Genomic DNA, 26,230 nt, shown 5'->3' on the forward strand with positions numbered 1-26,230 from the left:
ACCGCCCTGCCCTGCACCGAGACTCTTCTCTTTCACTTTTAACACACTCAGTCCTCTCTGGACTTCAGTCTAAATGTTTAGTCTGTGTGTCGTCACCACTGGTCTCAGAGGGCCTCTGTCATTGAGATCGGGTGCTTTTTTTCTCATTCTTTGATGTCCGAAACGGAATGGCTCCCTCTCTCTCCACACACACACACACACACACACACACACACACACACACATCTCCATATCACCACTATATCTGACAGACCCAGAACAGTTCAACAACGGGTCACTTTCACGACTGCCACTACTTGTAGAATCCATTTTACAAATTCACTTTCTCTAGATCCAGACCGATGTAGTTACGTTGTCTCTATTCTTCTCCTTCTCCTTCTTCTCTCCAGGTTCACCAGAGGGTGTTAAGGAGAAGCTGGTTCCTCTGCTGCAGGGTCCGTCTGACACTAAGGAGCTTCATCAGAGTCGCTGGCTCAGTGAGATCCGTAAACCCGAGTCCCTGCTGGCCTCTGACCTCCTGGCCTTCTCGGTACAGATCCCCCAGCACGGGGACGACGGCCGTGTCTCCTCTGGTAAGCCTGACACCGCTGTAGCTACTGTGACCTTCTCGGTACAGATACCCCGGCACGGGGACGACGGCCGTGTCTCCTCTGGTAAGCCTGACACCGCTGTAGCTACTGTGACCTTCTCGGTACAGATACCCCGGCACGGGGACGACGGCCGTGTCTCCTCTGGTAAGCCTGACGCCGCTGTAGCTACAATACGCTAGCTAGTACGGTAGATGAAACCTCTGGTTACTTCAGACCAAGACATCTACCTCCTGTCCCAACGTCTAGTCCGTAATACTGAAGTCCTCAACAGGGTCATGTGATCAGTCCTACCTCCTGTCCCAACGTCTAGTCCGTAATACTGAGGTCCTCAACAGGGTCATGTGATCAGTCCTACCTCCTGTCCCAACGTCTAGTCCGTACTACTGAGGTCCTCAACTGGGTCATGTGATCAGTCCTACCTCCTGTCCCAACGTCTAGTCCGTACTACTGAGGTCCTCAACTGGGTCATGTGATCAGTCCTACCTCCTGTCCCAACGTCTAGTCCGTAATACTGAAGTCCTCAACAGGGTCATGTGATCAGTCCTACCTCCTGTCCCAACGTCTAGTCCGTAATACTGAGGTCCTCAACAGGGTCATGTGATCAGTCCTACCTCCTGTCCCAACGTCTAGTCCGTACTACTGAGGTCCTCAACTGGGTCATGTGATCAGTCCTACCTCCTGTCCCAACGTCTAGTCCGTACTACTGAGGTCCTCAACTGGGTCATGTGATCAGTCCTACCTCCTGTCCCAACGTCTAGTCCGTAATACTGAAGTCCTCAACAGGGTCATGTGATCAGTCCTACCTCCTGTCCCAACGTCTAGTCCGTAATACTGAAGTCCTCAACAGGGTCATGTGATCAGTCCTACCTCCTGTCCAACGTCTAGTGTGTTTGTTGTGGGTGTGTTTGTTGCGGGTGTGTTTGTTGTGGGTGTGTTTGTTGTGGAAGCTGAAACAGGAAGTCCGTTGACATTGTTGAAGTTTTACAAGCAGCTGGTGTTTCTCTGGAAGGTCGTGTTTCACTGTCAGTACGTTGTAGATCTAACCTCTATATGACTAACGTATAAGACTGGACTGATAGTTCCCCCTGGTCCACCTCTTTCTGCTGCTACTGTCCTTCAGGGCATGTGTGGTACAGTAAGCAGGGCTGGACTTGGAGGGGGGGGGGGGCAGATTGTGAAGGTGGATTGCGACCCTCTCTGGTGGGATGGAGGGATCCATGGTGGATGAGGCCTGTGGGTTGGTGTGACCTGAGTCAGTAGGATCTGTTACGAAGACCAGAGCAGAGTAAGTGACACAGGCCTTGAAGCCGAGATCCTCCCATGATGCTTCAGGAGAGAAGAGGAGCAGAGTGTCCAGTTGCCTTTTTTTAGTGCTCTCCTCAGACCGAGCCAGCCAGAGACAGAGAGCATTCTGGGAGGTGTTCCCGGCTGGAAAAGAGACACCATCATTAAAGGGATCGAACTGATTTCCTCTGTAACTTTTCGAATCTGGTGAATTCTTCTTTCTCCTCTCATGAGGGTATCTCCAAGCCCTTCTTTATACGTGACTTTTACAAATCAAAATAGAGTCCAGTAAGGAGCTCATAAGGGATGTGTGGACATTTCTTTATGTCCAGGTGACTCAGTGTTATGGACTGTCCTCATAGAAACTAAACACACAACAAAGGTTTGCTTTCATTTATACGCCCTCTTATGTCCTGTAGTCCTCCCTCTTCCAGACCTGTGGAGACGTTCTGTATTCTCCGACTCCTTATATGTCCTGTAGTCCTCCCTCTTCCAGACCTGTGGAGACGTTCTGTATTCTCCGACTCCTTATGTGTCCTGTAGTCCTCCCTCTTCCAGACCTGTGGAGACGTTCTGTATTCTCCAACTCCTTATATGTCCTGTAGTCCTCCCTCTTCCAGACCTGTGGAGACGTTCTGTATTCTCCAACTCCTTATATGTCCTGTAGTCCTCCCTCTTCCAGACCTGTGGAGACGTTCTGTATTCTCCAACTCCTTATATGTCCTGTAGTCCTCCCTCTTCCAGACCTGTGGAGACGTTCTGTATTCTCCAACTCCTTATATGTCCTGTAGTCCTCCCTCTTCCAGACCTGTGGAGACGTTCTGTATTCTCCAACTCCTTATGTCCTGTAGTCCTCCCTCTTCCTGACCTGTGGAGACGTTCTGTATTCTCCAACTCCTTATATGTCCTGTAGTCCTCCCTCTTCCTGACCTGTGGAGACGTTCTGTATTCTCCAACTCCTTATATGTCCTGTAGTCCTCCCTCTTCCAGACCTGTGGAGACATTCTGTATTCTCCGACTCCTTATATGTCCTGTAGTCCTCCCTCTTCCAGACCTGTGGAGACGTTCTGTATTCTCCGACTCCTTATATGTCCTGTAGTCCTCCCTCTTCCTGACCTGTGGAGACGTTCTGTATTCTCCAACTCCTTATATGTCCTGTAGTCCTCCCTCTTCCTGACCTGTGGAGACGTTCTGTATTCTCCAACTCCTTATGTCCTGTAGTCCTCCCTCTTCCAGACCTGTGGAGACATTCTGTGTTCTCCAACTCCTTATATGTCCTGTAGTCCTCCCTCTTCCTGACCTGTGGAGACGTTCTGTATTCTCCAACTCCTTATGTCCTGTAGTCCTCCCTCTTCCAGACCTGTGGAGACGTTCTGTATTCTCCGACTCCTTATATGTCCTGTAGTCCTCCCTCTTCCAGACCTGTGGAGACGTTCTGTATTCTCCAACTCCTTATATGTCCTGTAGTCCTCCCTCTTCCAGACCTGTGGAGACGTTCTGTATTCTCCGACTCCTTATATGTCCTGTAGTCCTCCCTCTTCCAGACCTGTGGAGACGTTCTGTGTTCTCCAACTCCTTATATGTCCTGTAGTCCTCCCTCTTCCAGACCTGTGGAGACGTTCTGTATTCTCCAACTCCTTATATGTCCTGTAGTCCTCCCTCTTCCAGACCTGTGGAGACGTTCTGTATTCTCCAACTCCTTATATGTCCTGTAGTCCTCCCTCTTCCAGACCTGTGGAGACGTTCTGTATTCTCCAACTCCTTATATGTCCTGTAGTCCTCCCTCTTCCAGACCTGTGGAGACGTTCTGTATTCTCCGACTCCTTATATGTCCTGTAGTCCTCCCTCTTCCAGACCTGTGGAGACGTTCTGTGTTCTCCAACTCCTTATATGTCCTGTAGTCCTCCCTCTTCCAGACCTGTGGAGACGTTCTGTATTCTCCAACTCCTTATATGTCCTGTAGTCCTCCCTCTTCCTGACCTGTGGAGACGTTCTGTATTCTCCAACTCCTTATATGTCCTGTAGTCCTCCCTCTTCCAGACCTGTGGAGACATTCTGTATTCTCCGACTCCTTATATGTCCTGTAGTCCTCCCTCTTCCAGACCTGTGGAGACGTTCTGTATTCTCCGACTCCTTATATGTCCTGTAGTCCTCCCTCTTCCTGACCTGTGGAGACGTTCTGTATTCTCCAACTCCTTATATGTCCTGTAGTCCTCCCTCTTCCTGACCTGTGGAGACGTTCTGTATTCTCCAACTCCTTATGTCCTGTAGTCCTCCCTCTTCCAGACCTGTGGAGACGTTCTGTGTTCTCCAACTCCTTATATGTCCTGTAGTCCTCCCTCTTCCTGACCTGTGGAGACGTTCTGTATTCTCCAACTCCTTATGTCCTGTAGTCCTCCCTCTTCCAGACCTGTGGAGACGTTCTGTATTCTCCGACTCCTTATATGTCCTGTAGTCCTCCCTCTTCCAGACCTGTGGAGACGTTCTGTATTCTCCAACTCCTTATATGTCCTGTAGTCCTCCCTCTTCCAGACCTGTGGAGACGTTCTGTATTCTCCGACTCCTTATATGTCCTGTAGTCCTCCCTCTTCCAGACCTGTGGAGACGTTCTGTGTTCTCCAACTCCTTATATGTCCTGTAGTCCTCCCTCTTCCAGACCTGTGGAGACGTTCTGTATTCTCCAACTCCTTATATGTCCTGTAGTCCTCCCTCTTCCTGACCTGTGGAGACGTTCTGTATTCTCCAACTCCTTATATGTCCTGTAGTCCTCCCTCTTCCAGACCTGTGGAGACGTTCTGTATTCTCCGACTCCTTATATGTCCTGTAGTCCTCCCTCTTCCAGACCTGTGGAGACGTTCTGTATTCTCCGACTCCTTATATGTCCTGTAGTCCTCCCTCTTCCTGACCTGTGGAGACGTTCTGTATTCTCCAACTCCTTATGTCCTGTAGTCCTCCCTCTTCCTGACCTGTGGAGACGTTCTGTATTCTCCGACTCCTTATATGTCCTGTAGTCCTCCCTCTTCCAGACCTGTGGAGACGTTCTGTGTTCTCCAACTCCTTATATGTCCTGTAGTCCTCCCTCTTCCAGACCTGTGGAGACGTTCTGTATTCTCCAACTCCTTATATGTCCTGTAGTCCTCCCTCTTCCTGACCTGTGGAGACGTTCTGTATTCTCCAACTCCTTATATGTCCTGTAGTCCTCCCTCTTCCAGACCTGTGGAGACATTCTGTATTCTCCGACTCCTTATATGTCCTGTAGTCCTCCCTCTTCCAGACCTGTGGAGACGTTCTGTGTTCTCCGACTCCTTATATGTCCTGTAGTCCTCCCTCTTCCAGACCTGTGGAGACGTTCTGTGTTCTCCGACTCCTTATATGTCCTGTAGTCCTCCCTCTTCCTGACCTGTGGAGACGTTCTGTATTCTCCGACTCCTTATGTCCTGTAGTCCTCCCTCTTCCTGACCTGTGGAGACGTTCTGTATTCTCCAACTCCTTATGTCCTGTAGTCCTCCCTCTTCCAGACCTGTGGAGACGTTCTGTATTCTCCAACTCCTTATATGTCCTGTAGTCCTCCCTCTTCCAGACCTGTGGAGACGTTCTGTATTCTCCAACTCCTTATATGTCCTGTAGTCCTCCCTCTTCCAGACCTGTGGAGACGTTCTGTATTCTCCGACTCCTTATATGTCCTGTAGTCCTCCCTCTTCCAGACCTGTGGAGACGTTCTGTGTTCTCCAACTCCTTATATGTCCTGTAGTCCTCCCTCTTCCAGACCTGTGGAGACGTTCTGTATTCTCCAACTCCTTATATGTCCTGTAGTCCTCCCTCTTCCTGACCTGTGGAGACGTTCTGTATTCTCCAACTCCTTATATGTCCTGTAGTCCTCCCTCTTCCAGACCTGTGGAGACATTCTGTATTCTCCGACTCCTTATATGTCCTGTAGTCCTCCCTCTTCCAGACCTGTGGAGACGTTCTGTATTCTCCGACTCCTTATATGTCCTGTAGTCCTCCCTCTTCCTGACCTGTGGAGACATTCTGTATTCTCCAACTCCTTATATGTCCTGTAGTCCTCCCTCTTCCAGACCTGTGGAGACGTTCTGTATTCTCCGACTCCTTATATGTCCTGTAGTCCTCCCTCTTCCTGACCTGTGGAGACGTTCTGTATTCTCCAACTCCTTATGTCCTGTAGTCCTCCCTCTTCCTGACCTGTGGAGACGTTCTGTATTCTCCGACTCCTTATATGTCCTGTAGTCCTCCCTCTTCCAGACCTGTGGAGACGTTCTGTGTTCTCCAACTCCTTATATGTCCTGTAGTCCTCCCTCTTCCAGACCTGTGGAGACGTTCTGTATTCTCCAACTCCTTATATGTCCTGTAGTCCTCCCTCTTCCTGACCTGTGGAGACGTTCTGTGTTCTCCGACTCCTTATATGTCCTGTAGTCCTCCCTCTTCCAGACCTGTGGAGACGTTCTGTGTTCTCCGACTCCTTATATGTCCTGTAGTCCTCCCTCTTCCAGACCTGTGGAGACGTTCTGTGTTCTCCGACTCCTTATATGTCCTGTAGTCCTCCCTCTTCCAGACCTGTGGAGACGTTCTGTGTTCTCCGACTCCTTATATGTCCTGTAGTCCTCCCTCTTCCAGACCTGTGGAGACGTTCTGTGTTCTCCAACTCCTTATATGTCCTGTAGTCCTCCCTCTTCCTGACCTGTGGAGACGTTCTGTATTCTCCAACTCCTTATATGTCCTGTAGTCCTCCCTCTTCCAGACCTGTGGAGACGTTCTGTGTTCTCCGACTCCTTATATGTCCTGTAGTCCTCCCTCTTCCAGACCTGTGGAGACTTTCTGTGTTCTCCAACTCCTTATATGTCCTGTAGTCCTCCCTCTTCCAGACCTGTGGAGACGTTCTGTATTCTCCAACTCCTTATATGTCCTGTAGTCCTCCCTCTTCCTGACCTGTGGAGACGTTCTGTATTCTCCAACTCCTTATATGTCCTGTAGTCCTCCCTCTTCCTGACCTGTGGAGACGTTCTGTATTCTCCGACTCTGGGGGTAAGACGTTGCCATAGAGGCTGAGATGTTTGAGTTATCCGGCCGGCAGCGTTCTGTGTTTGTCTCCTAAAAGTTAGTTACCCTGTACCACTCCCATAGAGACGAAGCGGTATCTCTGTCCTCCTAGAGAGTTACTGTCTCTGCAGCATTGAGTCCCCCCCCGTCCCCCCCAGTGAGGTCATGAATATCAGGATGTAACCCCCCTCTCCACGTATCCCTCGGTCCCGTCCCGTTCTCCGTCCCGGCGTTCCCGACAGCGTTCCAGACCAGAGATTCTATCCCTGGGAATCCCCCTCCCCGCTCCACAGGATTCCACCGGCAGATTGATGCCTCTGGAAAAAGACGTGACATCACCGCTTTCATATCCTTCTTCACTGAGAGTCTCTAAAACCTCAGGAAGAAGAGAGCTGGGGGGTTGAATGTGTCATAAATGATTCCCTATATAGTGCACTACTTTTGACCAGAGCCCTATGGGTACTATATAGGGAATAGGATTGCCGTTTGGGACGCAGCCCCCCACAGATGGGAGTCTCCTGTGCACTCTGTCTCCTGTCTCTCCTGGCTAAGGGACACGTACAGGAGAATCTGAAACCACATGAAAAATAATATCCCTCAAGTGTTAGTCTGTTGTCTTCAGGGCCTTACTGTACATCACTTTTAATACGGGCTGCGGAGATTCATCGCGTGTCCTCGTCAGATCTCTGAATCACGTCGGGACCGCGGCTCCTCAACGTGTCACTGCTGACACGGAGCCACAGAGCTCGCTCCAGACCTGACTTGTAGCAGTCGGATCTGTGTCTCAGGTTTAAACCTAGAGGGATTTGTGAGGTTAACCAGATCCAACATTTCTCCTCTATCGAATGCCACTCAGTCAATCATTGTTTTATTACATGTTGTAAAAGGAAAATGGATGACATTCTGTCATACTGTACGCCAGACTGTACTAGTCAATACTGGACGTCATCAGACTGTACTAGTCAATACTGGACATCGTCAGACCGTACTAGTAAATCTTGGATGTCATCCGACCGTACTAGTCGATACTGGACGTCGTCAGACCGTACTAGTCAATACTGGACATCAGACCGTACTAGTCGATACTGGACGATACTGGACATCATCAGACCGTACTAGTCAATACTGTTCATCATCAGACCGTACTAGTCAATACTGTTCACCAGACCGTACTAGTCGATACTGGACATCATCAGACCGTACTAGTCAGTACTGGACATCATCAGACCGTACTAGTCGATACTGGACATCATCAGACCGTACTAGTCAATACTGTTCATCAGACCGTACTAGTCGATACTAGACGTCGTCAGACCGTACTAGTCAGTACTGGACATCATCAGACCGTACTAGTCGATACTGGACGTCGTCAGACCGTACTAGTCGATACTGGACGTCGTCAGACCGTACTAGTCGATACTGGACGTCGTCAGACCGTACTAGTCGATACTAGCCGTCGTCAGACCGTACTAGTCGATACTGGACGTCGTCAGACCGTACTAGTCGATACTGGACGTCGTCAGACCGTACTAGTCGATACTGGACGTCGTCAGACCGTACTAGTCGATACTGGACGTCGTCAGACCGTACTAGTCGATACTAGACGTCGTCAGACCGTACTAGTCGATACTGGACGTCGTCAGACCGTACCATTCGTAACATGATGGATGAAGGGAGAGTCATTGATCGTGTTTTCTGAACGTTGTAATGATCAGAGTATACATGTTACAGGAACGTTGTGTTTCAGACACAGCCCTCTTTACGAGTCCGTAGAGACAGACTTTACCGAGGCTCCTCAACATATCCATCTAGTGCTCAGTACACTATCAACATGATTTAGAGAGCAGAATGTCTCAGCAAAGCAATGCCTCATAAATGCAGTACATATTTTTGAATATTAAAACCTGATCCGAACACAAGACAGAAGACCGTAAGAAAGCAGAGGGGTGATGGGTCCCAGAAGCAGAGAATATATCTCTAGCAGATGTGGAAGAGGAGGCCTTTCTCTCTCTCTCTCTCTCTCTCTCTCTCTCTCTCTCTTTCTGTCTCTCTGGCTCTCTGTCTCTCTCTCTCTCTCTCTCTCTCTCTCTCCTTCTGTTTCTCTGTCTCTCCTGCGGCCTCTATCCAGGCCCACACCAGTCCCATCAGGTCTCCGTCCCTAAGTGTTAATGGAAGCAGGGTCCATCAGAGCATGAGAACACACAGTCTTACTGCCAAGAACCTGCTTTAATCTCCATTATACCTGTCAATGAGGAGAGGGGAGGGGAGGAGAGGAGAGGAGAGGGGAGGGGAGAGGATACCTGTCAATGAGGAGAGGAGAGGAGAGGAGAGGAGAGGAGAGGAGAGGAGAGGATACCTGTCAATGAGAGGAGGGATCGACTACAAACAGAACAGGAACACTTCACTCTCTCTCTCTGTGTGTGTGTGTGTATGTGTGTGTGTGTGTGTGTGTGTGTGTGTGTGTGTGTGTGTGTGTGTGTGTGTCAGACACGTCCTATGATGAACGAGCTGACAACCTCCACCTCACACGTTATAGAGGGGTTCAGTCTTGTATCAAAGCTCCTGAGCAGCCGTCAGTCCCCCCACCCCCCCTGTGCAGAGGGGCGGGAGACCCTGTTAGTGCTGTGAGCCCGTGAGAGAGATCCCGTTTAGCTGAGTGTTAATGGAATGACGAATGAGATGAAAAGGACCGTGGACGTTTTTTGGTCTCTGAACAGGGCTGTACCCTGTCACCCCCTACACTCCCCCATCCCCCCCCCCACCCCTACACTCCCCCATTCCCCTTCCCCCCACCCCTACACTCCCCCATTCCCCTCCCTCCCACCCCTACACTCCCCCTCCCCCCACCCCTACACTCCCCCATTCCCCTTCCCCCCACCCCTACACTCCCCCATTCCCCTTCCCCCCACCCCTACACTCCCCCATTCCTCCCCTGCCCCTACACTCCCCCATTCCCCTTCCCCCCACCCCTACACTCCCCCCCCCCACCCCTACACTCCCCCACCCCCCTTCCCCCCACCCCTACACTCCCCCATCCCCCCACCCCTACACTCCCCCATTCCCCTTCCCCCCACCCCTACACTCCCCCATTCCCCTTCCCCCCACCCCTACACTCCCCCATTCCCCTTCCCCCCACCCCTACACTCCCCCATCCCCCCCCCCACCCCTACACTCCCCCATTCCCCCCCCACCCCTACACTCCCCCTTCCCCCCACCCCTACACTCCCCCATCCCCCTTCCCCCCACCCCTACACTCCCCCATTCCCCTTCCCCCCACCCCTACACTCCCCCATTCCTCCCCTGCCCCTACACTCCCCCATCCCCCTTCCCCCCACCCCTACACTCCCCCATTCCCCTTCCCCCCACCCCTACACTCCCCCATTCCCCTTCCCCCCACCCCTACACTCCCCCATCCCCCCCCCCACCCCTACACTCCCCCATTCCCCCCCCACCCCTACACTCCCCCTTCCCCCCACCCCTACACTCCCCCATCCCCCTTCCCCCCACCCCTACACTCCCCCATTCCCCTTCCCCCCACCCCTACACTCCCCCATTCCTCCCCTGCCCCTACACTCCCCCATTCCCCTTCCCCCCACCCCTACACTCCCCCCCCCCACCCCTACACTCCCCCACCCCCCTTCCCCCCACCCCTACACTCCCCCATCCCCCCACCCCTACACTCCCCCATTCCCCTTCCCCCCACCCCTACACTCCCCCATTCCCCTTCCCCCCACCCCTACACTCCCCCATCCCCCCCCCACCCCTACACTCCCCCATTCCCCCCCCACCCCTACACTCCCCCTTCCCCCCACCCCTACACTCCCCCACCCCTACACTCCCCCACCCCCCCCCCCCCCGCACCACTGGGACCCGCTCTGGGTTCAGCAGCCGATGGGATCGGGACGTTTCTGAATCATCAGAGCTCTTGGCTCAGCCATCAAACACATTTTATTCCTCCCATGTGGCACTGTTGATTCTAGTTAGCTGCTTTTTACAAAATAAAAAAACGTGCTTATTCTGTTGGCTGTCTGAACCAATCCAAACCCGTCTGAACACCAGACACATACTGAACACTTCATTAGTTAGAATGGGGCACCAATCAGAGGGTTAGAGTCTACTGTACTGCCGATGTGATCCCATCTAGCACCAATCAGAGGGTTAGAGTCTACTGTACTGCCGATGTGATCCCATCTAGCAACAATCAGGGGGTTAGAGTCTACTGTACTGCCAATGTGATCCCATCTAGCAACAATCAGGGGGTTAGAGTCTACTGTACTGCCGATGTGATCCCATCTAGCAACAATCAGGGGGTTAGAGTCTACTGTACTGCCGATGTGATCCCATCTAGCTTCTAGTTTCCGTAGGATGCAGAGAGGACGTACGCTGCGGTCCTCTTTATTAGTCCCTAGACAACAGCAGCTATGTGAATTCCTCTCTCTCTCTCGTCACAGCGGTAGTCATGATTACAGTAGCCTGCCTCGACGGTTGGTTGGCTATGTGGATGAACTGCGTCTCTCTGTGGTCTCATCTCTCTGTGGTCTCATCTCTCTGTGGTCTCATCTCTCTGTCGTCTCATCTCCCTGTCGTCTCATCTCTCTGTGGTCTCATCTCTCTGTGGTCTCATCTCACTGTGGTCTCATCTCTCTGTGGTCTCATCTCTCTGTCGTCTCATCTCTCTGTCGTCTCATCTCTCTGTGGTCTCATCTCTCTGTGGTCTCATCTCTCTGTGGTCTCATCTCTCTGTCGTCTCATCTCCCTGTCGTCTCATCTCTCTGTGGTCTCATCTCCCTGTGGTCTCATCTCACTGTGGTCTCATCTCTCTGTGGTCTCATCTCTCTGTCGTCTCATCTCTCTGTGGTCTCATCTCTCTGTGGTCTCATCTCACTGTGGTCTCATCTCTCTGTGGTCTCATCTCTCTGTGGTCTCATCTCTCTGTGGTCTCATCTCTCTGTGGTCTCATCTCTCTGTGGTCTCATCTCTCTGTGGTCTCATCTCTCTGTGGTCTTATCTCTCTGTGGTCTCATCTCTCTGTGGTCTCATCTCTCTGTGGTCTCATCTCTCTGTCGTCTCATCCCTCTGTGGTCTCATCCCTCTGTGGTCTCATCTCTCTGATGTCTTAATGCTTCTGACAACATGAAACCTCCAGCACCTTTTCTCCTGTCTGATGTGTTACCCCCCCAGCCCCCTGTCTGATGTGTTACCCCCCCAGCCCCCTGTCTGATGTGTTATCCTCCCCCCCCCAGCCCCCTGTCTGATGTGTTACCCCCCCCCCCCCAGCCCCCTGTCTGATGTGTTACCCCCCCCCCCCCCCCAGCCCCCTGTCTGATGTGTTACCCCCCCCCCCAGGTGAACTAGTCTCTAATCTGTCTGAGAGATGGGTTAGCTGTACTCAGAACCAGGTGACCTAGTCTCTAATCTGTCTGAGAGATGGGTTAGCTGTCTTCAGAACCAGGTGACCTCGTCTCTAATCTGTCTGAGAGATGGGTTAGCTGTCTTCAGAACCAGGTGACCTAGTCTCTAATCTGTCTGAGAGATGGGTTAGCTGTCTTCAGAACCAGGTGACCTCGTCTCTAATCTGTCTGAGAGATGGGTTAGCTGCCTTCAGAACCAGGTGACCTAGTCTCTAATCTGTCTGAGAGATGGGTTAGCTGTACTCAGAACCAGGTGACCTCGTCTCTAGTCTGTCTGAGAGATGGGTTAGCTGTCTTCAGAACCAGGTGACCTCGTCTCTAGTCTGTCTGAGAGATGGGTTAGCTGTACTCAGAACCAGGTGACCTCGTCTCTAGTCTGTCTGAGAGATGGGTTAGCTGTCTTCAGAACCAGGTGACCTAGTCTCTAGTCTGTCTGAGAGATGGGTTAGCTGTACTCAGAACCAGGTGACCTAGTCTCTAATCTGTCTGAGAGATGGGTTAGCTGTCTTCAGAACCAGGTGACCTCGTCTCTAATCTGTCTGAGAGATGGGTTAGCTGTCTTCAGAACCAGGTGACCTAGTCTCTAATCTGTCTGAGAGATGGGTTAGCTGTCTTCAGAACCAGGTGAACTAGTCTCTAATCTGTCTGAGAGATGGGTTAGCTGTACTCAGAACCAGGTGACCTCGTCTCTAGTCTGTCTGAGAGATGGGTTAGCTGTACTCAGAACCAGGTGACCTCGTCTCTAATCTGTCTGAGAGATGGGTTAGCTGTCTTCAGAACCAGGTGACCTAGTCTCTAATCTGTCTGAGAGATGGGTTAGCTGTCTTCAGAACCAGGTGACCTCGTCTCTAATCTGTCTGAGAGATGGGTTAGCTGTCTTCAGAACCAGGTGAACTAGTCTCTAATCTGTCTGAGAGATGGGTTAGCTGTACTCAGAACCAGGTGACCTCGTCTCTAGTCTGTCTGAGAGATGGGTTAGCTGTACTCAGAACCAGGTGACCTCGTCTCTAATCTGTCTGAGAGATGGGTTAGCTGTACTCAGAACCAGGTGACCTCGTCTCTAATCTGTCTGAGAGATGGGTTAGCTGTCTTCAGAACCAGGTGAACTAGTCTCTAGTCTGTCTGAGAGATGGGTTAGCTGTCTTCAGAACCAGGTGACCTAGTCTCTAATCTGTCTGAGAGATGGGTTAGCTGTCTTCAGAACCAGGTGACCTAGTCTCTAATCTGTCTGAGAGATGGGTTAGCTGTCTTCAGAACCAGGTGACCTCGTCTCTAATCTGTCTGAGAGATGGGTTAGCTGTCTTCAGAACCAGGTGACCTCGTCTCTAATCTGTCTGAGAGATGGGTTAGCTGTCTTCAGAACCAGGTGACCTAGTCTCTAGTCTGTCTGAGAGATGGGTTAGCTGTACTCAGAACCAGGTCTGAGAGATGGGTTAGCTGTCTTCAGAACCAGGTGACCTAGTCTCTAGTCTGTCTGAGAGATGGGTTAGCTGTCTTCAGAACCAGGTGACCTAGTCTCTAATCTGTCTGAGAGATGGGTTAGCTGTCTTCAGAACCAGGTGACCTCGTCTCTAATCTGTCTGAGAGATGGGTTAGCTGTCTTCAGAACCAGGTGACCTCGTCTCTAATCTGTCTGAGAGATGGGTTAGCTGTCTTCAGAACCAGGTGACCTCGTCTCTAATCTGTCTGAGAGATGGGTTAGCTGTCTTCAGAACCAGGTGACCTCGTCTCTAATCTGTCTGAGAGATGGGTTAGCTGTCTTCAGAACCAGGTGACCTAGTCTCTAATCTGTCTGAGAGATGGGTTAGCTGCCTTCAGAACCAGGTGACCTAGTCTCTAATCTGTCTGAAAGATGGGTTAGCTGTACTCAGAACCAGGTGACCTAGTCTCTAATCTGTCTGAGAGATGGGTTAGCTGTACTCAGAACCAGGTGACCTAGTCTCTAGTCTGTCTGAGAGATGGGTTAGCTGTCTTCAGAACCAGGTGACCTCGTCTCTAATCTGTCTGAGAGATGGGTTAGCTGTCTTCAGAACCAGGTGAACTAGTCTCTAATCTGTCTGAGAGATGGGTTAGCTGTCTTCAGAACCAGGTGAACTAGTCTCTAATCTGTCTGAGAGATGGGTTAGCTGTCTTCAGAACCAGGTGACCTCGTCTCTAATCTGTCTGAGAGATGGGTTAGCTGTCTTCAGAACCAGGTGACCTAGTCTCTAATCTGTCTGAGAGATGGGTTAGCTGTCTTCAGAACCAGGTGACCTCGTCTCTAGTCTGTCTGAGAGATGGGTTAGCTGTCTTCAGAACCAGGTGACCTAGTCTCTAGTCTGTCTGAGAGATGGGTTAGCTGCCTTCAGAACCAGGTGACCTCGTCTCTAGTCTGTCTGAGAGATGGGTTAGCTGTACTCAGAACCAGGTGACCTAGTCTCTAATCTGTCTGAGAGATGGGTTAGCTGCCTTCAGAACCAGGTGAACTAGTCTCTAGTCTGTCTGAGAGATGGGTTAGCTGTACTCAGAACCAGGTCTGAGAGATGGGTTCACTGTATTCAGAACCAGGTGAACTAGTCTCTAGTCTGTCTGAGAGATGGGTTAGCTGTCTTCAGAACCAGGTCTGAGAGATGGGTTCGCTGTCTTCAGAACCAGGTGAACTAGTCTCTAGTCTGTCTGAGAGATGGGTTAGCTGTCTTCAGAACCAGGTCTGAGAGATGGGTTCGCTGTCTTCAGAACCAGGTGAACTAGTCTCTAGTCTGTCTGAGAGATGGGTTAGCTGTACTCAGAACCAGGTCTGAGAGATGGGTTAGCTGTCTTCAGAACCAGGTGAACTAGTCTCTAATCTGTCTGAGAGATGGGTTCGCTGTATTCAGAACCAGGTGACCTCGTCTCTAATCTGTCTGAGAGATGGGTTAGCTGTACTCAGAACCAGGTCTGAGAGATGGGTTAGCTGTACTCAGAACCAGGTCTGAGAGATGGGTTAGCTGTACTCAGAACCAGGTCTGAGAGATGGGTTAGCTGTACTCAGAACCAGGTGACCTCGTCTCTAGTCTGTCTGAGAGATGGGTTAGCTGTACTCAGAACCAGGTCTGAGAGATGGGTTAGCTGTACTCAGAACCAGGTGAACTAGTCTCTAGTCTGTCTGAGAGATGGGTTAGCTGTCTTCAGAACCAGGTCTGAGAGATGGGTTCGCTGTCTTCAGAACCAGGTGACCTAGTCTCTAGTCTGTCTGAGAGATGGGTTAGCTGTACTCAGAACCAGGTCTGAGAGATGGGTTAGCTGTCTTCAGAACCAGGTGACCTAGTCTCTAGTCTGTCTGAGAGATGGGTTAGCTGTACTCAGAACCAGGTGACCTAGTCTCTAATCTGTCTGAGAGATGGGTTAGCTGTACTCAGAACCAGGTCTGAGAGATGGGTTAGCTGTACTCAGAACCAGGTCTGAGAGATGGGTTAGCTGTACTCAGAACCAGGTCTGAGAGATGGGTTAGCTGTACTCAGAACCAGGTCTGAGAGATGGGTTAGCTGTACTCAGAACCAGGTGACCTAGTCTCTAATCTGTCTGAGAGATGGGTTAGCTGTACTCAGAACCAGGTGACCTAGTCTCTAATCTGTCTGAGAGATGGGTTAGCTGTACTCAGAACCAGGTGACCTAGTCTCTAATCTGTCTGAGAGATGGGTTAGCTGTACTCAGAACCAGGTGACCTAGTCTCTAGTCTGTCTGAGAGATGGGTTAGCTGTACTCAGAACCAGGTCTGAGAGATGGGTTAGCTGTACTCAGAACCAGGTCTGAGAGATGGGTTAGCTGTACTCAGAACCAGGTCTGAGAGATGGGTTCGCTGTATTCAGAACTAACCGGCCATCGACATATTGTTTCTCTTGAATTGTTTACCAGCCAATTGAAAAAACAAATTCCAATTGAGTTAGAAAATGGGGAGTCTTTTTAACCTTCCCTACGCATCAGAAGTCCCGTAGAGTAACCCCACTAAACTAAAGACCAATCTGTTTCTATTTAACGCTTCTATGAGTTTGGAACATTCTAATAAATTAAACTAAATTAAAGGCGTTGGATTTATCACAAAGAGAACTGAGGAACGCTGCTTTTGAAACGTCCTCTTTTTATGGGTCCAAAGGCGTATAATCATTTCATATTGGGTGTTAACCCCTTTTTGCTATGCAGCGTGCCCGTCCCAGATGACTTGTCCTAATTGAGCCAGTTGTTTGAGATGGGAGAGACACACCAGTAACATTCAGAAACGTTTTTTAAGGCCAAGTCTCTTTGTCTCAACAATAAACACGTGATTCATTACGGACCTTTTGTGTTATGATGTTATGACACAATGAATAATGAGAAATCAATGTTGACATGAACAAGCCATTGGGTTGGGGAGGGAGGGATGGATGGAGGGATGGATGGATGGAGGGAGGGATGAAGGGAGGGAGAGAGAGCTGAGGAGGGAGGGAGGGAGGGAGGGATGAAGGGAGGGAGAGAGAGCTGAGGAGGGAGGGAGGGATGAAGGGATGGAGGGAGAGCTGAGGAGGGGGAGAGAGCTGAGGAGGGATGGAGGTAGGGTGTGATGGATGGAGGGATGGAGGTAGGGAGGAAGGAAGGGAGGGAGGTATTGAGGGGGGGTATGGAGGGAGGGGGGGAGGGAGGAATGGAGGGAGGGATGGAGGAAGTATGGAGGGAGGGATGGAGGAGGGATGGGGCAGTAGCTGGGCCAAGCAGCTGAAGGGAGGGAGAGAGGGAGGTATGGGGCAGTAGCTGGGCCAAGCAGCTGAAGGGAGGGAGAGAAGGGAGGTATGGGGGAGGGAGGGAGGGAGGTATGGGGCAGTAGCTGGGCCAAGCAGCTGAAGGGAGGACCTGGCAGGGCAGTAGACTGATAGATGGGCTGCTGTTCCATCCCTGGCAAGGCTCGGAGTCCAAGACCACAGGTTAGCCAACCACATGGACAGAGCTGAGAGCCAGAGGGGAGTCCACTCTCACTCTGCTGTAAACAGGACAGGTTGGACAGTGGCTGGGTCTCGTTTGTTCCTGTGGATAGATGGAGTAGTATAAGGGCTGGCCAATATGTGGGGGAGAGGAGGAGAAGGAGAGAGAGGAGGGCAGGGAGGAGGAGGAGGAGGAGAGAGAGGAGAGGAGGAGGGCAGGGGAGAGAGGGGAGAGGGAGAGGGCAGGGGAGAGAGGGGAGAGGAGGGCAGGGGAGAGAGAGGAGAGGAGGAGGGCATTGGAGAGAGATGAGAGGAGGAGGGCATGGGAGAGAGAGGAGGAGGGGAGAGAGAGGAGAAGGGCAGGGGAGAGAGAGGAGGAGGGGAGAGAGGAGAGGAGGAGGGCAGGGGAGAGAGAGGAGGAGGGGAGAGAGAGGAGAAGGGCAGGGGAGGGAGAGAAGAGTGAAGGAGGGCAGGGGTGAGAGAGGAGAGGGCAGGGGAGAGAGAGGAGGAGGGGAGAGAGAAGAGGAGGAGGGCAGGGGAGAGAGAGGAGGAGGGGAGAGAGAGGAGAAGGGCAGGGGAGGGAGAGAAGAGTGAAGGAGGGCAGGGGTGAGAGAGGAGAGGGGAGGAGAGAAGGAGGGCAGGGGAGAGAGAGGAGAGGAGGGCAGGGGAGAGAGAGGAGAGGAGGAGGGCAGGGGAGAGAGAGGAGGAGGGGAGCGAGAGGAGAAGAGGAAGGCAGTGGAGAGAGAGGAGATGAGAGGGGAGAGAGGAGAAGGGCAGGGGAGGGAGTGAAGAGTGAAGGAGAGCAGGGGTGAGAGAGGAGAGGGGAGGAGGCGGACGGGGGGGATAGAGGAGAGGGGCTGGGGGGGGCGTGTGAGGAGTCATTTGTAGAGAACCTCGTGGGCGGAGCGACCCAGGCCTGCAGGTGTTCCCCCAGTCCTCCCTGGAGGGAGGGGGGTGGAGGGGGGGAAGTCTTTATGAGCAGAGAAGAAAGAAAGGGAGAAAGAAAGAGAGAGTGCATGTGTTTTCCCCAGACACACCAGCAGCTGCAGCCACACTGTGATTTATGCTTTTCTCTGAACTCTGGGATTTCAAAATGTTACATTTAATCAAACACACAGAGACCAGAGTAAATGTTATAGATGTTCTCCATACAACCGCTGATCTCTTTACCATACTCCCCCGTCAGCCAGTCAGCCAGCCAGTCAGCCAGCCAGTCAGCCAGCCAGTCAGCCAGCCAGTCAGCCAGCCAGTCAGCCAGCCAGTCAGCCAGCCAGTCAGCCAGTCAGCCAGCTAGCCAGCCAGCCAGCCAGTCAGTCAGCCCCCCTCACTGTGGGAATAGAGGAACAAAGATATGCTTCATCTTAATTGAAACATATTGAGAGAGATGATGAAAAGCACAGAGATTGATCCTGGGAGAATGCAGCAGTGCTGGAATACCAAACATGTTTAGTCTGCTAATGGCTTTTAAACCTGTTGCTCTCTCTCAGATTACTGGCTTTACATGAGACACATTGGAGTACAGAGGTCTCAGAGTCCAATCATGTTTACAGAGTGGTTCCTAGAGAACTTACACAAAGCTTGGTTACAGTTATAATGTCATATTAATAGTATTATAATGTTATATTAATATTATTATAATGTTATATTAATAGTTTTATATTAATAGTTTTATAATGTTATATTAATAGTTTTATAATGTTATATTAATATTATTATAATGTTATATTAATAGTTTTATATTAATAGTTTTATAATGTTATATTAATAGTATTATAATGTTATATTAATATTATTATAATGTTATATTAATAGTTTTATATTAATAGTTTTATAATGTTATATTAATAGTTTTATAATGTTATATTAATATTATTATAATGTTATATTAATAGTTTTATATTAATAGTTTTATAATGTTATATTAATAGTATTATAATGTTATATTAATAGTATTATAATGTTATATTAATAGTATTATAATGTTATATTATTATAATGTTATATTAATAGTATTATAATGTTATATTATTATAATGTTATATTAATAGTTTTATAGTTATAATGTTATATTAATAGTATTATAATGTTATATTAATAGTATTATAATGTTATATTAATAGTATTATAATGTTATATTAATAGTATTATAATGTTATATTAATAGTATTATAATGTTATATTAATATTATTATAATGTTATATTAATAGTTTTATAATGTTATATTAATATTATTATAATGTTATATTAATAGTTTTATAGTTATAATGTTATATTAATAGTATTATAATGTTATATTAATAGTATTATAATGTTATATTAATAGTATTATAATGTTATATTAATAGTATTATAATGTAATATTAATAGTATAATGTTATATTAATAGTATTATAATGTTATATTAATAGTATTATAATGTAATATTAATAGTATTATAATGTAATATTAATAGTATTATAATGTAATATTAATAGTATTATAATGTTATATTAATAGTATTATAATGTTATATTAATAGTATTATAGTTATAATGTTATATTAATAGTATTATAATGTTATATTAATAGTATTATAGTTATAATTGTAAAGTTTAAACTCTTTCCAAACGGCATTTTTGATAAATGAACTATCTTGACACTTTTGTAAAGTCCTCACCGTGGTATTGTTCCTTAGTAAACTGGGTCGGTACCGTGGTGTTGTTCCTCAGTAAACCGGGTCGGTACTTTCCCATGCTGCAGCACATGTCTGCAGGATGAAGCATCGATGCACATCTTGTCTTCGTTAGTGGAAACAATAGATGATGTTTGTGGTAATTCACAGATGTGTGTGGGAATGTTTTGATGCAGGACTTTGTAATCCTTAATTGTGTCATTGGTGTGTGTGTGTGTGTGTGTGGGGGGGGGGTGTTTATCTACAGGCATGTGTATGTATATGCTCTATGTACTGCCGTCTCTCTGTATGTGTGTCCACGGGCATGTGTGCTGTAGATGACAGGACAGGTGTGTGTTGAGGGAAGGTGTCTGGCTGTAGATGTCTGGGACAGGACAGGTGTGTGTTGAGGGAAGGTGTCTGGCTGTAGATGACAGGACAGGTGTGTGTTGAGGGAAGGTGTCTGGCTGTAGATGTCTGGGACAGGTGTGTGTTGAGGGAAGGTGCCTGGCTGTAGATGTCTGGGACAGGACAGGTGTGTGTTGAGGGAAGGTGCCTGGCTGTAGATGTCTGGGACAGGACAGGTGCGTGTTGAGGGACGTGTTGACACCGCCTGGTATAGAGGTCCTGGATGGCAGGGAGCTCGGACCCCTTTGACACCGCCTGGTATAGAGGTCCTGGATGGCAGGGAGCTCAACCCCTTTGACACCGCCTGGTATAGAGGTCCTGGATGGCAGGGAGCTCGGACCCCTTTGACACCGCCTGGATGTAGAGGCCCTAGATGGCAAGGAGCTCGGACCCCTTTGACACCGCCTGGATGTAGAGGCCCTGGATGGCAAGGAGCTCGGACCCCTTTGACACCGCCTGGTAAAGAGGTCCTAGATGGCAAGGAGCTCGAACCCCTTTGACACCGCCTGGTATAGAGGTCCTGGATGGCAGGGAGCTCGGCCCTCTCTGTAGCGCTTTGCGGCCGGGCCTTGCATACCTAGCCGTACCAAGCGGTGATGCAACCAGTCAATATGCTCTCAATGCTTGCAGCTGTATAACGTTTTCAGGATCTGAGGGCCCAAATCTTATCAGCCCCCAGAGGGGGAGAAGGTGCTGTTGTGCCCTCTTCACAGCTGTGTGGGCCATGTGGGGGAGAGGGAGGGAGAGGGGGAGAGAGAGCGGGGAGAGAGAGAGAGAGAGGGGTAGGGAGAGAGAGGAGGAGAGAGAGGGCCATGTGGGGGAGACGGGATCCTGCGAGTGTGAACGGGGCATTCTGAGTCAGAGGGGGGAGGGAGGTAGGTGGGGTAGGGAGAGAGAGGGGGGTATGAGGGAGTGAGAGGGGGAGGTAGGGGTAGAGAGAGGGGGAGGTATGGGGGAGAGAGAAGGAGAGAGAGATGGGGGAGGTAGGGGGGGAGAGAGAGATGGGGGAGGTAGGGGGGGAGAGAGAGAGGTGGAGATGGGGGTGGGGGAGAGAGAGAGCGGGAGGGAGGGAGAGGGTAGAGAGAGAGCGGGAGGGAGAGGGATGAAGGAGGAAAGGGAGAGAGAGAGCAGAAGATAATTGCCTGGTGAAACTAAATCCCTGATCATAGGTGTCAGTAATACTCTGTAGAGGAGATTGCCTCTCAGCGGGATGGTGTTCTGGTATCGTAGCTGTGGCTGGGAATGATCTGACGTTCTCCACTCTGGTTTTCACATCTAGAACAGGGATGGTGTTGATATCTGGGTTCTAGATGGAAGGGAGGGGTTTCTGGACTCTGTTTAAAACTAATGGACTACTCTTTATGTCTGCCCTCCAGCTGTACCCCCTCTAGCAGCAGGGTCAGCACACTCCAGCTGTACCCCCTCTAGCACCAGGGTCAGCACACTCCAGCTGTACCCCCTCTAGCACCAGGGTCAGCACACTCCAGCTGTACCCTCTCTAGCACCAGGGTCAGCACACTCCAGCTGTACCCTCTCTAGCAGCAGGGTCAGCACACTCCATCTGTACCCCCTCTAGCACCAGGGTCAGCGCACTCCAGCTGTACCCCCTCTAATACCAGGGTCAGCGCACTCCAGCCGTACCCCCTCTAGCACCAGGGTCAGCACACTCCAGCTGTACCCCCTCTAGCACCAGGGTCAGCGCACTCCAGCTGTACCCCCTCTAGCACCAGGGTCAGCACACTCCAGCTGTACCCCCTCTAGCACCAGGGTCAGCACACTCCAGCTGTACCCCCTCTAGCACCAGGGTCAGCACACTCCAGCTGTACCCCCTCTAATACCAGGGTCAGCGCACTCCAGCTGTACCCCCTCTAGCACCAGGGTCAGCACACTCCAGATGTACCCCCTCTAGCACCAGGGTCAGCACACTCCAGATGTACCCCCTCTAGCAGCAGGGTCAGCACACTCCAGCTGTACCCCCTCTAGCACCAGGGTCAGCACACTCCAGCTGTACCCCCTCTAGCACCAGGGTCAGCACACTCCAGCTGTACCCCCTCTAATACCAGGGTCAGCGCACTCCAGCTGTACCCCCTCTAGCACCAGGGTCAGCACACTCCAGATGTACCCCCTCTAGCACCAGGGTCAGCACACTCCAGATGTACCCCCTCTAGCACCAGGGTCAGCACACTGCTGACCCTGCTGACCTAAGCCTGCCACACACACACTATACGATACATTTATTACACATAAGAATGAGTTTGGGAATACCTGGTTTAAGGTGATGTATTCCCCCTCTATATGTAACATGTCCCTCTCTATGGGATGTATTACCCCTCTATGGGATGTATTCCCTCTCTATGGGATGTATACCCCCTCTATGGGATGTATTCCCCCTCTATATGTAACATGTCTCTCTATGGGATGTATTCCCCCTCTATGGGATGTATTCCCCCTCTATATGTAACATGTCTCTCTATGGGATGTATTCTCTCTCTATGGGATGTATTCCCCCTCTATGGGATGTATTCCCCCTCTATGGGATGTATTCCCTCTCTATGGGATGTATTCCCCCTCTATGGGATGTATTCCCCCTCTATGGGATGTATTCCCCCTCTATGGGATGTATTCCCTCTCTATGGGATGTATTCCCCCTCTATGGGATGTATTCCCCCTCTCTATGGGATGTATTCCCCCTCTATGGGATGTATTCCCCCTCTATGGGATGTATTCCCCCTCTATGGGATGTATTCCCTCTCTATGGGATGTATTCCCCCTCTATGGGATGTATTCCCCCTCTATATGTAACATGTCTCTCTATGGGATGTATTCCCCCTCTATGGGATGTATTCCCTCTCTATGGGATGTATTCCCCCTCTATGGGATGTATTCCCTCTCTATGGGATGTATTCCCCCTCTATGGGATGCATTCCCCCTCTATATGTAACATGTCTCTCTCTATGGGATGTTATCCCTCTAGGGTGATCTACTCCCCCAAACCCGGGGGCTGGGTTGGGCCCCTCACCCCTGGGGCCGGGGGGCCTGGGCGGGGTGCTGGGCTGGGGGGCGGGGGCTGGGTTGGGCCCCTCACCCCTGGCTACTGAACAGCTGGGAAATATCCCTGTTGGTTGTTGGCTACTGAATGTAATGTAATTCCCAGGGCAGCAGGATTCATTTCCCTCTGAGGTGCAATTCATTCCTAATGGTTGTCAGAGAGGCACTCAGCTAGCCGCTAGCATTACATAAACCGCTCACTCAGCTAGCCGCTAGCATTACATACAACCCCTCACTCAGCTAGCCGCTAGCATTACATACAACCCCTCACTCAGCTAGCGGCTAGCATTACATACAACCCCTCACTCAGCTAGCCGCTAGCATTACATAAAACCCCTCACTCAGCTAGCCACTAGCATTACATACAACCCCTCACTCAGCTAGCATTACATAAAACCCCTCACTCAGCTAGCCGCTAGCATTACATAAAACCCCTCACTCAGCTAGCCGCTAGCATTACATAAAACCCCTCACTCAGCTAGCCGCTAGCCTTACATAAAACCCCTCACTCAGCTAGCCGCTAGATTACATAAAACCCCTCACTTAGCTAGCCGCTAGCATTCCATAAAACCCCTCTCTCAGCTAGCCGCTAGCATTCCATAAAACCCCTCACTCAGCTAGCCGCTAGCATTACATAAAACCCCTCACTCAGCTAGCCGCTAGCCTTACATAAAACCCCTCACTCAGCTAGCCGCTAGCCTTACATAAAACCCCTCACTCAGCTAGCCGCTAGCCTTACATAAAACCCCTCACTCAGCTAGCCACTAGCCTTACATAAAACCTCTCACTCAGCTAGCCGCTAGCATTACATAAGACCCCTCACTCAGCTAGCCACTAGCCTTACATAGAACCCCTCACTCAGCTAGCCTCTAGCATTACATAAAACCCCTCACTCAGCTCGCCACTAGCCTTACATAAAACCCCTTACTCAGCTAGCCTCTAGCCTTACATAAAACCCCTCACTCAGCTAGCCTCTAGCCTTACATATAACCCCTCACTCAGCTAGCCACTAGCCTTACATAAAACCCCTCACTCAGCTAGCCGCTAGCATTACATAAAACCCCTCACTCAGCTAGCCTCTAGCCTTACATAAAACCCCTCACTCAGCTAGCCTCTAGCCTTACATAAAACCCCTCACTCAGCTAGCCTCTAGCCTTACATAAAACCCCTCACTCAGCTAGCATTACATACAACCCCTCACTCAGCTAGCATTACATAAAACCCCTCACTCAGCTAGCCTCTAGCCTTACATAAAACCCCTCACTCAGCTAGCCACTAGCATTACATAAAACCCCTCACTCAGCTAGCCGCTAGCCTTACATAAAACCCCTCACTCAGCTAGCATTACATAAAACCCCTCACTCAGCTAGCATTACATAAAACCCCTCACTCAGCTAGCCTCTAGCCTTACATAAAACCCCTCACTCAGCTAGCCACTAGCCTTACATAAAACCCCTCACTCAGCTAGCCTCTAGCCTTACATAAAACCCCTCACTCAGCTAGCCACTAGCCTTACATAAAACCCCTCACTCAGCTAGCCGCTAGCATTACATAAAACCCCTCACTCAGCTAGCCACTAGCCTTACATAAAACCCCTCACTCAGCTAGCCGCTAGCATTACATAAAACCCCTCACTCAGCTAGCCTCTAGCCTTACATAAAACCCCTCACTCAGCTAGCCTCTAGCCTTACATAAAACCCCTCACTCAGCTAGCCTTACATAAAACCCCTCACTCAGCTAGCATTACATAAAACCCCTCACTCAGCTAGCCTCTAGCCTTACATAAAACCCCTCACTCAGCTAGCCACTAGCATTACATAAAACCCCTCACTCAGCTAGCCACTAGCCTTACATAAAACCCCTCACTCAGCTCGCTACTAGCCTTACATAAAACCCCTCACTCAGCTAGCCTTACATAAAACCCCTCACTCAGCTAGCATTACATAAAACCCCTCACTCAGCTAGCCTCTAGCCTTACATAAAACCCCTCACTCAGCTAGCATTACATAAAACCCCTCACTCAGCTCGCTACTAGCCGTACGTAAATCTGACTAATTGTAAATGAAAGTGTGTGTTCAGAGGCACGGTGTTTCTCTGCCAGCTGGGAGGCTCTACTCTGATCATCCATCAGGAGGCAGGGAGAGAAGGAGAGAAGGAGAGAAGGAGACAAAAAAGGGTGTTCGTTGTAGTTTACAAGTTGAGACTAGTTTTTTTGGGTCTTTCGGGTTCCTGTTCTGCTGTACTTCTCAAGCTGCTTCCAGGCTGTCTGTGTGTGTGTGTGTGTGTGTGTGTGTGTGTGTGTGTGTGTGTGTGTGTGTGTGTGTGTGTGTGTGTGTGTGTGTGTGTGTGTGTGTGTGTGTGTGTGTGTGTGTGTGTGTGTGTGTCTGTAAGCATGTGTTCTCTGTGTGTAGTCAAGTGAACACCAGTAATCCCTGGCCTTCCCCTGGAGCCACCGTTTACTCCTGATCCAGGCGGGGACCGGCTGAGTAGCCGAACAAGGTCACGTCAGTTAACCTTATTTAATTAAATGTTGTCATTGGATCAAAGGTCGGAACATTCCAGCCAGTCACATCACACGACGTGCTGCACAATCACACCGATTGGCTCTGTGAGGTGATCTCTTAATCAGAGTCTGGAGGTCTGATTCCCACAGCACTGTGAAGAATATGGACATTACTGATCAGAGTCTGGAGGTCTGATTCCCAGACCACTGTGAATGTTATGGACATTACTGATACAGTGGTAAACACCATTATGTTATTGGCCATCCATAGTCACATTTCTACTGGACAAATTAATCTGATGATATTCAGTCCATTTTCTGTCACTTATTTATCCGTTTGCACAATTACAACAAAAAAAAAGAATATATT

General features: G+C 49.9%; 1 protein-coding gene across 1 annotated transcript in view; it reads left to right on the plus strand.

Annotated features, from left to right (window-relative positions):
* LOC139572810 (intermembrane lipid transfer protein VPS13B-like) overlaps window positions 1-26,230 on the plus strand; it is a 920,449-nt gene that overhangs the window by 276,164 nt on the left and 618,055 nt on the right. Inside the window, exon 19 of the mRNA XM_071395592.1 lies at window positions 390-572. Within this exon, the coding sequence (XP_071251693.1) occupies window positions 390-572 (183 nt within the window). The remainder of the gene's footprint in view (window positions 1-389; window positions 573-26,230) is intronic.

This window comes from Salvelinus alpinus, chromosome 4 (assembly GCF_045679555.1).
Source record: "Salvelinus alpinus chromosome 4, SLU_Salpinus.1, whole genome shotgun sequence".
Classification (NCBI taxonomy): Eukaryota; Metazoa; Chordata; class Actinopteri; order Salmoniformes; family Salmonidae; genus Salvelinus; species Salvelinus alpinus.